Source organism: Eucalyptus grandis, chromosome 8, assembly GCF_016545825.1.
Source record: "Eucalyptus grandis isolate ANBG69807.140 chromosome 8, ASM1654582v1, whole genome shotgun sequence".
NCBI lineage: Eukaryota > Viridiplantae > Streptophyta > Magnoliopsida > Myrtales > Myrtaceae > Eucalyptus > Eucalyptus grandis.
This window is the reverse complement of record NC_052619.1, coordinates 12,890,359-12,905,767: the sequence shown is the minus strand read 5'-3', so window position 1 is coordinate 12,905,767 and position 15,409 is coordinate 12,890,359. Positions and strand designations below refer to the sequence as shown.

The window sequence follows — 15,409 nt, the reverse complement described above, 5'->3', positions numbered from 1 at the left end:
GTATGTTTCCAGCCCTTATCACTCGTGCTATCCCAAACACACTAGTACTTGTTCAATTGCACCGGCCCCTACCGCATGGCGGGTTGACCGATGAAATTATTTTGATACTTCAGAAAATAAGCGCTTAGTGCAATGGAGAAATTATTTCGTCATTTCAATGGGGGAAGAGTACAAAAGGGTTCGAGAGTCTAACTTCTGGGAAAATTTCAAATAAAAAAATAAAAATAAAATTTTTTTTTTCAAAAAAGAGCTCAAAATAAATATTATTTCAAATAAGAATTTAAATGACAAATTAATCTTAAATAAAGGCTCGACCTTACCAATTAGTTGAATTTTAATACAGCCAAGGTCATTTCCATTAAAAACTTTACTTTTCTGTTTTCTCTCTCTTTCACTTTCTTTCCTTTTTTTTTTCTCTCTTTTCATTTATATTTTCATTTTCTCTTATTATCTTTCATCTTCTTTTTCTATTTTCTGCCATCCACACCCTCACCTCCGAGCCCTCCCCCTTCGCCTCGACCTCAGCTCCCCCCACGAGTTCGATCCACTCATTACTCGTTTTTGTTGTCTCGCCCGCCTCAACAAAGCCTTGCACATCGTCAAGATGATGGTAGCGGCTTCGGCCTCAACGTCACAACGCCGGAATTCTACCGGCGAGGGCACCCACCTTTGAGTCTCAGTCAATAGAGTCCGCCTTGACGTTCCTCTGAGCGGCGGCTTAGAAGAGGAAAGCCGATGCCTCGATGCCTCAATCTCGGCTCGTGGAAATTCCTAATTGTGGAACTTTACACATTTCTTGTTCCAATACCGGCCTTCTCAAATAACATGTCTTTTCATTTGGAATGATTGCCGTATTATCAATGTTGGTGCGTATATTCTTTCCCCTGAACTTTTTATGAGCGTTACATTTATGTTCTATTTTAAATTACACAGACTGAGTAGGATAAATATGCTTTGATATTTATTCTGCACGAAGAACATATTCTTCAAAAGTAAACTAGACGACAATAATTTGAAATCAGGTTCTAGTTTTTGAGTAATATCACGAGTCCTCTTTCTAATGCCTTGTTGTTCTACCAAGATTCAATTGTAGGTATATACATAACTAATGGGTAGTAATTAATGTGATCAATGACTTTTTATAAGAAACTCGATTCTCAATCCATAAATAACTAACTTGTTTACACAATTAATAACGTCCCATATAAAAAATAACTTTTCTATGTTGATTCTTATCATCTCATATAGTCGTAAAACATGCGAGTTTCAACATAACTAATGATTTGTGCAATGTAGCAGGAAGTGTTAAGACAAGAGACTATTAATTTTACGTGAGGTTAATAACTTATCTATGTGACTTGTAGCGACCCTATTGGTCTAAAAAAAGCTGGATAGCAAACAATAGTTAATCCACCCACGTGGTCTAGAAAGTAACAAGATTTTGTCTCTTTTGCTCAGCAGATGCACCTCCATCGAATGGGCTATAGAACAAATGAAGGCCATCTTCTTTCTTGATGCCCATATTCATAGTTTCCATCAAATGCTTTCTTTAGAAAACGATGCACGAACAGATATGCCCTAATTGTCTAGTCAGTCACATCGAGCATTGAAATGGCATTTTGATCTTGACAGGGTAGAAAATTATTGTAGCCGTCTGGTCAATTTTAGCATCATGCCGAAGGTGAAAAATGAAAAAAAATGTGCGTATTCATATAAATATATTTAAAATGTGCAATGATTACACAATTAGGGGTGAGCAGCGGTCTAAAGCGACCTGGACCGACCCCGGGACCGACCCTAGACCGGCCCAACCCCGTCGATCCTGGTCCGGTTCCTGGGGCTGGGTGGTCCTTGGTCCCGAAATTCCAAGATCAGCCGTGTGTGCGGAGTTGGTCGCCCTAAGAGTTTTGAGTCGGTCCAACCTGGACCAACCCCGTATATTATATTATATTATTTATAATTATTTTATATATTCAAACCTAAGTAAAATGTATGTTATATTATATTATATTGAGATGTTCTATCAATAACACTAATAGTAATTTCAATTTAAAACTTTTGTTGAGTATTAATTATGTGTCATTTGTTTTGTTTTCAAGTGTTTAGAAGTTCAAGTGAATTAACAATATGTGAAGTTATATATTCATGGTTTATATTAAGTATTTTAAACTTTTTTATGGTTTAATTGTATTTTACTAATGAATTTCAACTGCACTTTGTTTTTCAATTTGTGTCAAATGATAGAAGTTTTTGAAGAGTAGAGTAGTACTACAGTTGCTACGGTGATTTGCTAGTCAAGTGGTGTGAAGCTCATTTTTTGGTTGAGTGGACTCTACATGATCAAATGCAGAAAAACGCTTTTGCATATGGTGTTATGAATATTAAAGATAGATTATTACAAGAACTTTCCATCTTGTCTCATATATCGATGAGCAGTTAGCAGGTACGAAATTTCTATTATTGTGTCATCTTAAATTTACTAAATATGTATTGGTATTTATAGTTTAGTTGCATAATGCCGCATTGTTGATGGATGTGTAATTTGAATTTGTAGGTTTGTTTTTTTAGGGAATATAAAAAATAAGACGAAAAAAATTATCAATCGGTCTCGAGTGGATCTTGGAACCAGACTGAACCCATTGGGTTGGTCCGATCCTTGGTCCCAAGCTCAATAGAGTCGGTCTCGGTCTAAAAAATTGAGGGGAGCCCGGACCGACATGGACGGTTGGTTTTAGGGTTAGGGGTGGCAACCAACGCGGGACCATACTCACCCCTATAATATGAAGTCAACTAAAAATAGATATATAATAGAATCAAACAAAAAGAAAAAAGAGTTAGACTAATCTACTCTTTTGGATTCCATGTTAAGTGGCCAATTTGGAAAAATGGTAAATAACCTAAATATGTAAGTCTTAATGACCCTTTTTACATTATATAAGCCATGGCTAAAAATCCAAATAAAGGTAGCTGAAGCATTATTCGTTTCGCCTGAAGTTGAGTAATCTTGAGTAATTTAAAAGGAATTTTTGTTTTTCAATTTCAAAGATATTATGATCAATTTGAGTTGTATCCAAATAAGTTAAAGATTGAAGTGAATTCATTGATATAGCTCATCTTGATTACAATTTAGAAACAAAGTAAAAAATAGAAACCCTCATATTCTTTTATTTTTCTCAACAGTGCTAGAAGGTTGCTTATATCAATTTCTTAATCTAAAAGTCAATGTATCTTAAGCTCGTGTAAAAGAAAATTTGTGATAAACACATGGCTGGAGATAAAAACCAGTACTATAAGATATGTTCACATGATTTTGAATTAGATTGGAAAGATAGAGCACTGAATTTCATGGTATTGAACATTTATTCTTCAAACTTTGGGCAAAGCCAAACTTGAATGAATTTATGATGTTCATCGGGCGATTTTGATTAACTGGGTAATCATTGATGAAAAATTCGAATTTAGTTCATCATGTCATAGGTAAATCACAATTATTAATTTGATCATCTTATGTGAATCATATGTGAAAAAATAGCCGCCATTTAAGGCAAGCAATACGGTCGGGTTAGGTGGGTCCCACCTGAGGTGCGGACGTATCCCCACCTGGTAGGACCGGAAGAGGAGGGGCTAATTTGTGACCCCGGCCGTGACACGCGCGATCACGTCCACGCCAAGTGACCCAACAGTTCCTTCGTCCGAACCCGGCGAACGGGGCCAATCAAAGCGAATGGCGGTCGTTCAAGATTCTACGGCATCGTCACGAACGAAGGCGAAATCGATTTCCCCAAATATCAAATTTGTCGTTAACCGAATACCAGAAAATAGCAAGTCAGAAAAGGAGTAGTCCGTCAAGAAAAAAACGCCCCGGCTCTGAAGTTCCGAGTTTGCACCAGGCAAAAGAGTGCACGCCAGTTGCTTCTCGTTGCCCGCCACTCTGTCCCTCACTACCGTTTGGCCGTCGGTATTCCCCGGCTTGAGCTATTCTTTAACGCCACGCCCACCAGTTGGAACTATTATATTACAGCCAGACCGATCTCATTCCCACTCCCACTCTCTCTGGAGCTCATCATCAGGCTGCAAGAGGCCAATCCTGAAGGTGAAGAAGGATTTGAGGATCTGAATTTTCTTTACATACCCACGTAATGATTCTCTGCTCTGTTTTTCCTTGGTGATCTATTTTCATCTGGTCTGTTTGTTTCCGAGAATATAACGAGGGGAAGGCGACTTTCTCTCTTGAATTGGGTTGCTGATTTCGCTTCCGTATCTTCGACTTATTTGGGTACTTGTAATTTGGTTGGCCTTGAGTTCGGTGTTTGACCTTTCCGAGGAGAAAGCAGCTTTTAGAGTATTGAGTTAGCTTAGCTTTTGTGATATCGGATCTTGTTGTCGAACCTCTTCTCGATCAAAATTGCAAGTTGGCTGAATCTAACACCTCTCGAATTGGTCTTCATCTTTTCTACTTGTGTGTTTTGACTTTCCTGTCGAATTTTACAGGGATTGATTTCATTAAATGGCGGCAATACTGGCTTCTCAGAGCTGTTATTGCCACGACACCGAGGTGATGAATCAAGGAAGAACAAATGATGGTTTAAGCTTTTCGAGTTCCATATCAAATCAAATCACAAAAGTTGAGAGAAAAATGGGCAATGCGAACTTTGGCGAAAGAGTTTATAGGTTTCAGGTGACTATGAGACAGACCGATTCTCCGGCTAGATTAGGTACCAATGGAAGAGCCATTAAGATGGTGCCTGCTAGTGAGGTAATGAAGAGGAACGCCCCAAAAGGTAGTAACAAAGTAGAGATTGTGAATGGTTCGAAGCAAGCACTTAATGGGGCAAGCATAGTAAAAAAGAAACCTAACCTGTCCCTTGTCAAGGCTCCGAAAGTTCAAGACACCAAACAGTTTCCACCAATGGATGAGCTCAAGGTTTTGCCATCGGATGAAGGATTCAGTTGGGCCAATGAAAACTATAGCTCCTGGCAGAGGAACATAGATGTTTGGTCCTTTGTTCTATCTCTGCGTGTCCGTGTTTTGTTTGATAACGCAAAATGGGCTTATTTGGGAGGGTTTTCGGAAGACAAGCAGGTGTGTTTTTAAGCGTTTTGGATGCTTAATGGAGCTGTTGGTACTTCTATTTTTTATTTTGAGGTGTTAATTGCCATTCACCACTCAGAAAAATAGGCGACGAAAGACTGCTTCCTGGCTGCGGGAGTGTGTGCTGCAGCTAGGTCCAACCTTCATTAAACTTGGCCAGTTATCTTCAACAAGGTCCGACCTATTTCCACGTGAATTTGTGGACGAGCTCGCCAAGTTGCAGGTATGCTATGGTTCTTGATTCTGATAGGATTGCTTTTAAGAACGGTTTTGTTCTCTTGCTCTTCTGCTTTTGCCTGGGATTTCTGAGGGTGGCCACTATCACACAACATTTTGCATCTTATACCATTTGCAATATGAAACAAATCTGCTTTTCAATTCAGGACAGAGTTCCCGCCTTCTCACCCAAGAAAGCTAGAGATTTCATCGAGAATGAACTGGGAGCTCCAGTCGATGTCATCTATAAGGAGTTTGAGGATCAGCCCATTGCTGCTGCTAGTCTTGGTCAGGTGTTTGATCTGTTTTGGTTTTCTAACTCTTCCTTAGTTACATGGACGATCTAGATATTTGGTTCGCTTCCCTGTATGATGGTGAGAAACGTTATTATCAATTATGATATAAACCAGTGGAAATTGAAATGTGATAATGGTTCTGTTCTGTAGTATGGCGAGTATAGATGTCGAGTATCACTTTGGAAGAAAGAGAAGCAGAATGACACCATCATGATTTTCCATATTCTGTAGTCAAAATCCTCATCATGATAATTCTTTCTTGATGATTGTATCATACTGATTTGATGTTGGAAAGATCTTGTTTTTAGGTACATCGAGCTATACTGCACAATGGAGAGAAAGTAGTAGTAAAAGTTCAAAGACCAGGCTTGAAGAAGCTTTTTGACATTGATTTGCGTAAGTGACACCTCTTTTCAAATTATCAGTTTTGGATATTTATTTTATACCATGAATGTTTATGATTCATTCCTCTCCTTGCCTTCCCTTTAATTTCAATCAGGACTTGTTAAGCATAGTTTCATTCATATGGCCATCACAAGTATTGGTCCCAACGTATGGGGTGTTATGAATGTGCTGTCAGATGTGGGTTTAACCATCTGAATCTGTGCATGATATTAGCTAAAGAGACTTCATCCTGTGCCGTGGTCATTGCATTCACCTTCTTCCATACAGCAAATAAATTGCTTATTTTTATCTGATACTTGGCTCCATAAGTTCTCTTTCTTGAGCACATTCAGGTGTAATCGGCATTTGCTTATGTGACAGTATTTAAGTTGCCAAAAGGACAAGGTTGACAAGGGTGCTTGGCGCTTTTTTCTTTTGAAAGGCTATGAGTAATAGCTCTGAATTTGCATGAAATTCTTACTACCTTGAAGTTTATCGTTCTGATGCAGTTGGATAATTGTATTGATGTGGCATTATTAGACAATAACATGAACGTTATGGGAAATTATTTGTTAGATTGCTTTGACAGTTTCTCTGACACCTCTGACTTGTTTTTCCTGGCCAGGTAATTTAAAGCTTATTGCAGAGTACTTTCAGAGAAGTGAAAGTCTTGGGGGTCCATCAAGAGACTGGATTGGTATTTATGAAGAATGTAAAACGTGAGTTTAATAAACCAACTTGGCTTGAATTGTATCAGTTTAAAGTTCATGCTACTTTGTCATTGTGTTGTGCCTTTGCTATATACCAACATTTTATTCCATATCATAAGTTTGAGTCTGTTGTGTCATACTTCACTCCCTTTCTTATTTTAGTGGCATTTGTCCATTTGCCAATGTGTTGTTACCATTCTCATTTTAAGTGGTTGAAAGATGCAATCCTTCTCATCCATGTTCAACGACATGCTGTTCAGTAGGATAACAGAGCTTTTGCTTCTTTGCCTCCTCTAGCAAGTTCTATGCATACTGTTTTTTGAGTTGAACGGTATATCTTTGTTCATTTCAGGATTTTGTATCAAGAGATAGATTACATCAATGAAGGGAAGAATGCTGATAAATTCCGCCGAGATTTTCGGAACGTAAAGTGGGTCCGGGTGCCTGTAGGTTTTTCCTCAACAGCCTACCAACTACTCTAGCTATGTATTTTGCTGCTGCTACTTACGCGTGGAGATGCATTTAACTTTCATAGACAGTACAGCCATTGTTATTTTTTTCCTTTCTGCTTCTCATTACTGTAAAATGTTTCCTTGTTTCTTTTGTTGCAGCTGGTTTACTGGGATTATACCGCAACAAAGGTGTTGACCTTGGAGTATGTACCAGGTTTTTACTGAGACCACAAATTATTATTTTGGTTCCAGACAGTATCATCTATATTAACACAATGGCCACTTCTATCTCATGTATCTTGGTTATACTGTGGTAGGTATTAAGATCGATCGGCTAAACATGCTTGATTCACGTGGTTTTGATCGCTCTCGCATTTCTTCACGTGCTATTGAAGCATATCTGATTCAGGTACAGAACCCTAAACCGGTCTTAAAGTCTGGTTCTTGATTATGAAAACCATATGCAGTTTTTGTTGGTTGATTTCATCATACGGCTGGATGATTTTAAGAAACAAAATGATGCAGATACTGAAAACTGGTTTCTTTCATGCTGATCCCCACCCTGGAAATCTCGCTATTGACATGGACCAAGCGCTCATCTACTACGATTTTGGAATGATGGGGGAGATCAAATCATTCACCCGTGAGAGGTTGCTTGAACTTTTCTATGCCGTTTATGAGAAAGATGCAAAAAAGGTTTGTCCAGATCACTTATCAATTCTCTTTGCAATTTATTTTTTTGTTCACTCTCTGTGCAAATAGACTCGTTATGCCTGCTTCCTAATGTAATTATCCATCTTTCAATGATACCACGGACATATGCAAAATTAGTTATGTCCGAATCCACAATGGACTAGCTTCACTGGTTATGCTGCATCGCTCAAGTTGATCTGACGAGTGGTGACTGCACAGGTTATGCAGAGCCTTATTGATATTGGAGCGCTTCAGCCAACTGGAGACCTGTCATCGGTACGCAATGCGTTTTGCTTGGGAAGGCAATGAAGTTGTTGACTTTGCGTCACCAATTCTTGAATGTTCTTCAGGTGAGGAGATCTGTGAAGTTTTTCTTGGACAACTTGTTAAGCCAGACACCGGATCAACAGCAGACATTGGCTGCAATTGGGGAGGTATGCATATAGGTTACACATTTGCTTCACGAGGGAAACCAAATTGATTATTTTCTGGCCGAATATAGAGGAAACTAGCTGGTGATGGCGATTGTATGGCAGGATTTGTTTGCGATAGCCCAAGATCAGCCGTTCAGATTTCCATCTACCTTTACCTTTGTCTTGAGGGCATTTTCTACTCTTGAAGGTTCTCTCTCTCTCTCTCTCTCTCTCTCTCTCTCTCTCTCTCTCTATTACATCCATTCTTTTCTAATCACGATGTAAAATGGCTTGCTATGATTTGAAATTGAACGCCCTTTATTCCCCAGTAGTTGAAAAACTCTTGATGAAAATGCTATGTCCATTTGTGCCATAAGAACAACTCATTTCAAGATACTTTATGGGAGTATTCAAACGCGGAGAGGCTGACCTTTTCTGTGTCGCTCTAACTGTCATTTTTCAGGTATTGGCTACACCCTCGACCCTAATTTCTCCTTCGTAAAGATTGCTGCCCCTTATGCTCAGGTTCCATTGTTTTTCCTAAGAACCAATTTACAGCTTTCGCCTTAGTAGGTTCATATGATTAGCAGCCCATCTACGCTACCAAACGATAACCATGCGATTATGCCTGCAGGAGCTTCTGGATATAAGGCAAAAACGACAGACAGGCACGCAACTCGTGGAGCAGATAAGGAAACAAGCTGATGATGTATGGTTTTGAGTCCATCTAGATATGAATTCCTGATCATGTGTTTTTCATGTTTGATGAGAATTGGTACTGAGAACAACCATGTACGCCATTCAGGCTAGAACCTCTGCCGTAAGCATGCCTTACAGAGTCCAACGGATAGAGGAGATTGTGAATCAACTCGACTCAGGGGATCTAAAACTCAGAGTCCGGGTGCTCGAGGTATTCTACTATTCCTACTTTAACCAACGTATCAATTAATTTGCCACATTTTTATTGAGCATTTGACAAGATTTGGGCTAGACATAGGAGGTAGGGGTGATTGGGTCCAGGGTGGGTAGGGTTTAGACTTGGACCATGTATCCGACCCTGTTATAAGGTTCTCATTTTTTGGACCCTGTTATAAGGTTCCCATTTTTTGGACCCTGTACCCAACTCTATTTGCATTGGATCCTATATCCGACCCACCCTATTTTTCCGGTCTAATTCCAAAATCAACCCTATTTCTACTGAAACCTATTTTACAATCTCCCGATATCCTATACGACTTCGAATTTTATATTAATACGCGAGAAAATAACTCAATCTTTCTAATTTGTATCGAAATAAAAGCACTTGTAATAAATAAATACATGAACTTTTTTATTAAACAAAAAATTAAGGATTCACGGGACTAATTATAATAAATAAAATCATAAGGTAAATAATTAGCAACAAACATGGATCTAATATTAGTCTTATTCCTACAACTATTATATGAAGCTACTCATTTATGTAAGCATAACTCCTCCTACAAAAGAGAAATTAGGTGAGCCAATCCACATGGTATACAAGAATTTGGCGGCAAATAACACCGTCCGTCCATCGGACGGTGCGAGAGGGAACTGATGAGCAAAGGAAGCAAGTGAGGAAGAGGAACAACGAAGGAGGAGTGCCATGTGTGTTTAAGAGAGTCAAGAGGAAAAATGTCGTATGATTGCGGGAGTAAAAATAGAAATAAGGGAAAAATATAGGGTTTTGGATCTATACTTCCAAAACCGGTTCCAAAACAGGTTCCAAAACCAGTTTGGGAACCGGTTCTTGGGTGGGTAATAAATTGAATCCGATTCCCGGACCGGTTTAAACCGATTCCAAATTTTGGGAACCGGTTCCCAGACCGGTTTCAACGGGAACCGGTTCCCGACCTTATTTTTTGGGTGAACCGGTCCGGTTGCACACCCCTAATAGGAGGTCTAGCAGATCCTTTTGTTGACAACTGATGTCATTATCGAATTTTGAATCCAACAGTCTCTGAAAATGACTGGTTTTTCTCCTGGTTTTTCCAGTCCGAAAGAGCAGCTCGGAAAGCAACAATTCTTCAAATGGCCACCATGTATACCGTCTTCGGGGGCACGCTATTAAATCTAGGAGTTACTCTCACTAACCAAGGCAGTCAGATTCTCGCCAACGGCTCATTCATCGGAGCAGGTTCTTCATCATTCGTCAACACTCTCTTTTACATCGAGATGAAAAGTTCTTTCCGCCATTAATGTTGCTAAATGGTTCTTTTTTAATAAATTTGCGTGCAAACCCAGGAGTATTTTTCACATTGTTCTTGAGGTCGATGCAACGGGTGAAGAAGCTCGAGAAGTTCGAGAAGATGATATGATTGGCGAGCGCCCAAAATCGAAGTGCCCTCGCCCCCACAGGACATGTTAATCTCCATTTTTTAGCATACTGCTACCACCTCATTGTATTCTTCCCCAAGCATAGCTTCTCTATGTATTGTTTTTTCACTTGACCTGTACACAGTACAAACGGGGCTATAATGTAGATGATCAAAAATGGGGAAAAAGAACCATGTGATGATAAAACTACAGCTACGTTCTCCACATTACCAAATATTGATTCAAATAATAGAAAGCTTTTCTATCCCAAAATCTGTGCAAATTCAGAGCCAAAGAAACGAGCCTGATATTGTCAAATTATCTTCCTTTTATGCGAATTTTGCTTATAATTGCCTTTACCAATCCCATGTTTGGACAACTGCTCGGGTTTTAGTTCATGTCAGACGTGACCCATGAGTTAATGGTGACACTTCATTGTCAGGGGATTGACTAACATAAAGTGATATATATATATTTTTTTTGGTAAAGAATATAAAGTGTTATCCCTCGTCAACCAAAGAACGAAAACTCTAGACTGGTTGGATATTCCGTGGTTCTTCAAAACTAACTTCATACCCTTGCATTGAGCTGTTCAATGCTATATTCGCTAATATTTACCCATTTTATGTCTTAAATAATTTAAATAATGCTTAGTAGCTTGCGGCAAGGTCCGACGGTGTCATCGGGCACTGAAAGGTTGTGTAATCTCTAAAGGGTGATCTTCAGCAATTTCTCGATTAAAAAAAAAAAATGGATCGACATATTGGATTAAGGAGCTATCTTGAATTAAACGAAAAAAAAAAAAAAAAACCCAAAGTATGGAGAAAGAAAAATACAAGAAGTCATAATTTACACTCACTCAACGTCTACTCAACGCTCACTCATTGGTCAAAGCTTGATTCACCTGGTCATCAAAGGCTGGTTATGGAATCAAAGCAATTTTCTATCATTGTGTGCTGTCAATGTTTTCCCACCGCATAGGGCCGTTTGTTCAGTGCACGCAATCGCTAGGGTTGGTGAAGGAAATTGTTTTTTTTTTCCACTTTGATTATTTAATGGGTAAGCTAGGCATTTTTAAAGTGAAAATAACCTATAGTTCACACGGAAGAATTAAGTGGATACCAACTTTTGTAATTTCTCGGTGGTTTTATAATCTTTAGGTTCGATAAATACAATGAACCCATTTTTTTATAATTTAATATATCAATAAAATAACCATCCCAACATAATATCAAAATACAAATAAAATGGTCGAATCTCTACTTCTCTTCCTAGTATTGGTGGTCCCATTTTTTTGTCTCTTTATGAAGTGACCATAGACATATGGGATGCATGAAGAACCGCATTTCCACCAAAAATTGATGACATTTAATACCTACTTGGTTTTCATGTTGCCAAAGATAATATCTATTGTTGATTATTAAATGACAAACTGCTTGAGAGTGACAACTTTGAATCCAGTTGAGTCGATTTGAGTGATAAGCAATTCATGGGTCAATCTCTTGGATGTCATTTTTGGTTTCTCAATCAAAGTTGTTCAAGCGTTTTCATGTGAGTTTTTAGAGAGATATTTATGATTTTTTCCTACTTCATTCTTATAAAATGCTAAAGGCATTTGCCAGCCAAACTCCATTGAAGAAGGAATCGGTAGTCGTCAAGTCAGCAAAAGGCACCCGTGACTTTATTTTTATTAGATAACTAAAGTTGGCAGCACTTTGACTTGGGATGCCCCCCCAAATTCTTGTTTGATTGCGATATAAAATATAATAAAAAATTAAATTGAAATCATAACCTTTCACATGCATAATAATTCGCGCCCTCTATGTGCCATTTGACCATTGGATGATCAATATGTTCAATATTTGAGAATATTCCTAGAAATATTGCTAATAATAGAGGAAAAGAGGAACACGTATTTACTCTCTTTTTATATATATTTTGTTGATAAGCTATATTTTAATTTATTAAGTTGATTGGAAAGTATCTCACATTATTGATTTACGAGATTTCTACTCTCTTTATATATATATATATATGTGTGTGTGTGTGTGTGTGTTTGTGTGAGAGAGAGAATGATCTGATTTTCATTTACTTATAGAAAAATATTTGTATCGACCTTTGCTTGTGCATCCCTCCATTCATCAAAGTACTAATATCATTCTTAATCCAACTTGCATGTGAGATGGGGTGTTAAAAAATATCTCACATCACTAGTCTTTTCTAATATTTCATCAGGGTCAGATTCCACATTTTTAGTGTGTGTGTCCACTTGAGAGGGATGCTAAAATATCTCACCTCGTTTGATGGTGACGTATAGATAGTCTTCATCTGCTTATAAGTTTAAGCTTTTGCTAAATTACATTTATATGTTCTTCGCTTACATATATATATATATATATATGGTCTCCCCAATCGATCAACTTACCCTTTAGTTGGAAGTTCCAACACCATATATTTGTCAATGTATTTCTTCTATGGAGCCGGCCAAGTTGGAAGTCAGTGTGAAGGGAAAAGAACAACTTTAAGAAGCATATGCACTTGGAAAAATTCCCCTTCTTGGACGTGTGCGAGTCAAAGTCAATCAAAGTTGGCTTGGCCACTAAGGCTCTTTTGTTTGCACTGTTTGCGTTGACCTTTTGTTATTTGGTGAAACATTGAATTGTGGATTTGGACATGTTTCACGACACATGCAGCTTCCGCTTGTGATGAGCATGCCCCTCCCAAATATTACTAGGAAAAGGAAAATCTTTTTGTGTGGAGTGAAAAGAGAAAGTCTCCTCTCACTTGCTTTGCATCTTTAATTTTCTATTCTTGTTAAATTCAAAATCGAAGTCTTTTGGCCAAAAATAAGACTCATCAATTATCTCAGAATGGAATCAATATGTAACCGTGGTGTTTACATAATATATTGTACATGAATTGTGCTACCCACATGGACCAATTGAAAAAAAAAAAGATGTGAAATATCAGAAAATCACTATCGTAGCTTTGAATTCGATCATCCCAATTAATCGCACAAGAGGAAAAGTCCGAGTAACATTGTATATCTTGATGTTTCTTGTCGATGTGAATGGGGTTTGCTTTACTAGCCGTGACTCACATTGTTGGGAGAACACAAAAAAAAATTAATACTTATTTCAAGATATCTCAGTTTGTTTATTTATGGTCTCTTTTTTAACCATGAAGTTTGTCATCAAGAGATGGCCAAAAGAAAGCCCGAGTTCAAACTAATCAACATATTTGATTGGACTCGCGTTCACTCAAAAAATTAAGTCGATGAATTACAACCTAATTAGGACGTATTAGCTACTCCATACTGCACTAAAATTTTCAATACCAAACTTTTTTAATACAACAAACACGTAACATCTCAATACACACGTCTTCAACAAAAATGCCGTAGCGAGCTTATTTCTCGATGGATTTTGGTCGATAAACTGACTTTCCACTTTTTTGGTCGTCGCACTTTTCAAAAACGCCACATTCCAATAGCCACCGAATTACTCAGCATCAGTCCATCTTTATTGCCACCAGTACCAGTACCAACGCATCTCTCTCTCTCTCTCTCCGGCTAAAACACATGCGGGGGAATCTTACATCCCCGTTGGCCCCGACACGTGCGAGGTGTCGCTGTCGGGGCCAATAAATCGCCGATCTGGTGGGTTGTCCACTTGTTTAATCCGCAGTCGCCAAAGGGGATGGGGCGCTGCCTGCTGCTGCTGCTGCTGCTGTCCTTAATTGACTCTCCTCACCAACTCCCCCCTCCTGCTCCTCCTCCTCCTCCGCCAATCCCCATTAAATTTCTTGCAAAGCTTTTTTTGTTTTTACTTTTTTTTTCGAACGCCGTGCGGCTTGTGGCCCCAATTAAGTTCGGACCCTAAGTTCCGACCTTTTTATACTTCGGTGACAAAATTTCCATTTCTCCGTTTCTCTAATTTTTTATTTTTTGAAACAAATTTGAAACAAAAATCCATCTTATAACATGATTTTTTTTATTTTTTTGGAACAGATTTATATTTCAGAATAAGATTTGAGTAAAAATCAAAAGTTAAAATTTTTAACATTTCTACTTTTAAAACAAAATGAAAAATAAAAACTTTTCTCACCATTTATTCTCGTTATTGTTCATCGTTCACCTGCCACTTGTGGGATATCTATTGCCCACCATCGATCGTTGAACGCTCGCCGCCTACCGGCCACTTTTCCTCTAGAAATGGAAATTTTATTCTATTATCAAATGTATTTTTTTCTAAAAATAGAAATTTTGAATTATTATCTAATGCATTTCTTTACTCAAAAATTTGTTTAAGAAATAAAAATTGATTTTTTTTCAAAAATGTTATCATGCGTGCCTTTATCTACATAGGTAGACTTGATCCAAAATAATTTGTACACAGTTAACGAGATTTGAATAGACCGTGACTAATTCCTTAACTAAAGATTGCCTAATACTCCAATCAATTGCATTGATCCTAAAAGTTAAATTTGATATTTTTTAAGATGGTACAGTATCGTGGCTTCATATACTTGTCGAGGGTTTTTTTTTTTTTTTTTAGATCCAACTTCAAAAACAAATCCCACAAATAAATAAATTATGGGGCATACATAGTCCAAAATTGAGAAGGTATGATGTTCGATATAAAACTGAAAGTAACAAAAACACGCTACGTTCGACTGGTATCAAAACTATCATCATTAAGTCATATCCTTAAAATCAACCTTAAATGTCCTCATTAATATATCATTCTTCACATATCAACCTTAAATACACCCGGACATTATTTTTATGGAAACGATCAAGTTCACGAGCACTTTGAGA

General features: G+C 38.0%; 1 protein-coding gene across 1 annotated transcript; it reads left to right on the top strand.

The window, feature by feature from the left end:
* Positions 1 to 3,797: 3,797 nt before the first annotated feature.
* Positions 3,798 to 10,863, top strand: LOC104456585 (protein ACTIVITY OF BC1 COMPLEX KINASE 7, chloroplastic). Its single transcript, XM_010071405.3, has 18 exons — positions 3,798 to 4,136; positions 4,492 to 5,083; positions 5,172 to 5,315; positions 5,476 to 5,601; positions 5,913 to 6,000; positions 6,614 to 6,707; positions 7,051 to 7,144; positions 7,310 to 7,364; positions 7,468 to 7,559; positions 7,676 to 7,846; positions 8,063 to 8,119; positions 8,194 to 8,277; positions 8,380 to 8,464; positions 8,720 to 8,781; positions 8,891 to 8,965; positions 9,062 to 9,166; positions 10,270 to 10,411; positions 10,519 to 10,863. The coding sequence occupies exons 2-18, from the start codon at positions 4,508 to 4,510 to the stop codon at positions 10,590 to 10,592; spliced, it is 2,124 nt and encodes a 707-aa protein (XP_010069707.2). The 5' UTR covers positions 3,798 to 4,136; positions 4,492 to 4,507; the 3' UTR covers positions 10,593 to 10,863.
* Positions 10,864 to 15,409: the final 4,546 nt, after the last annotated feature.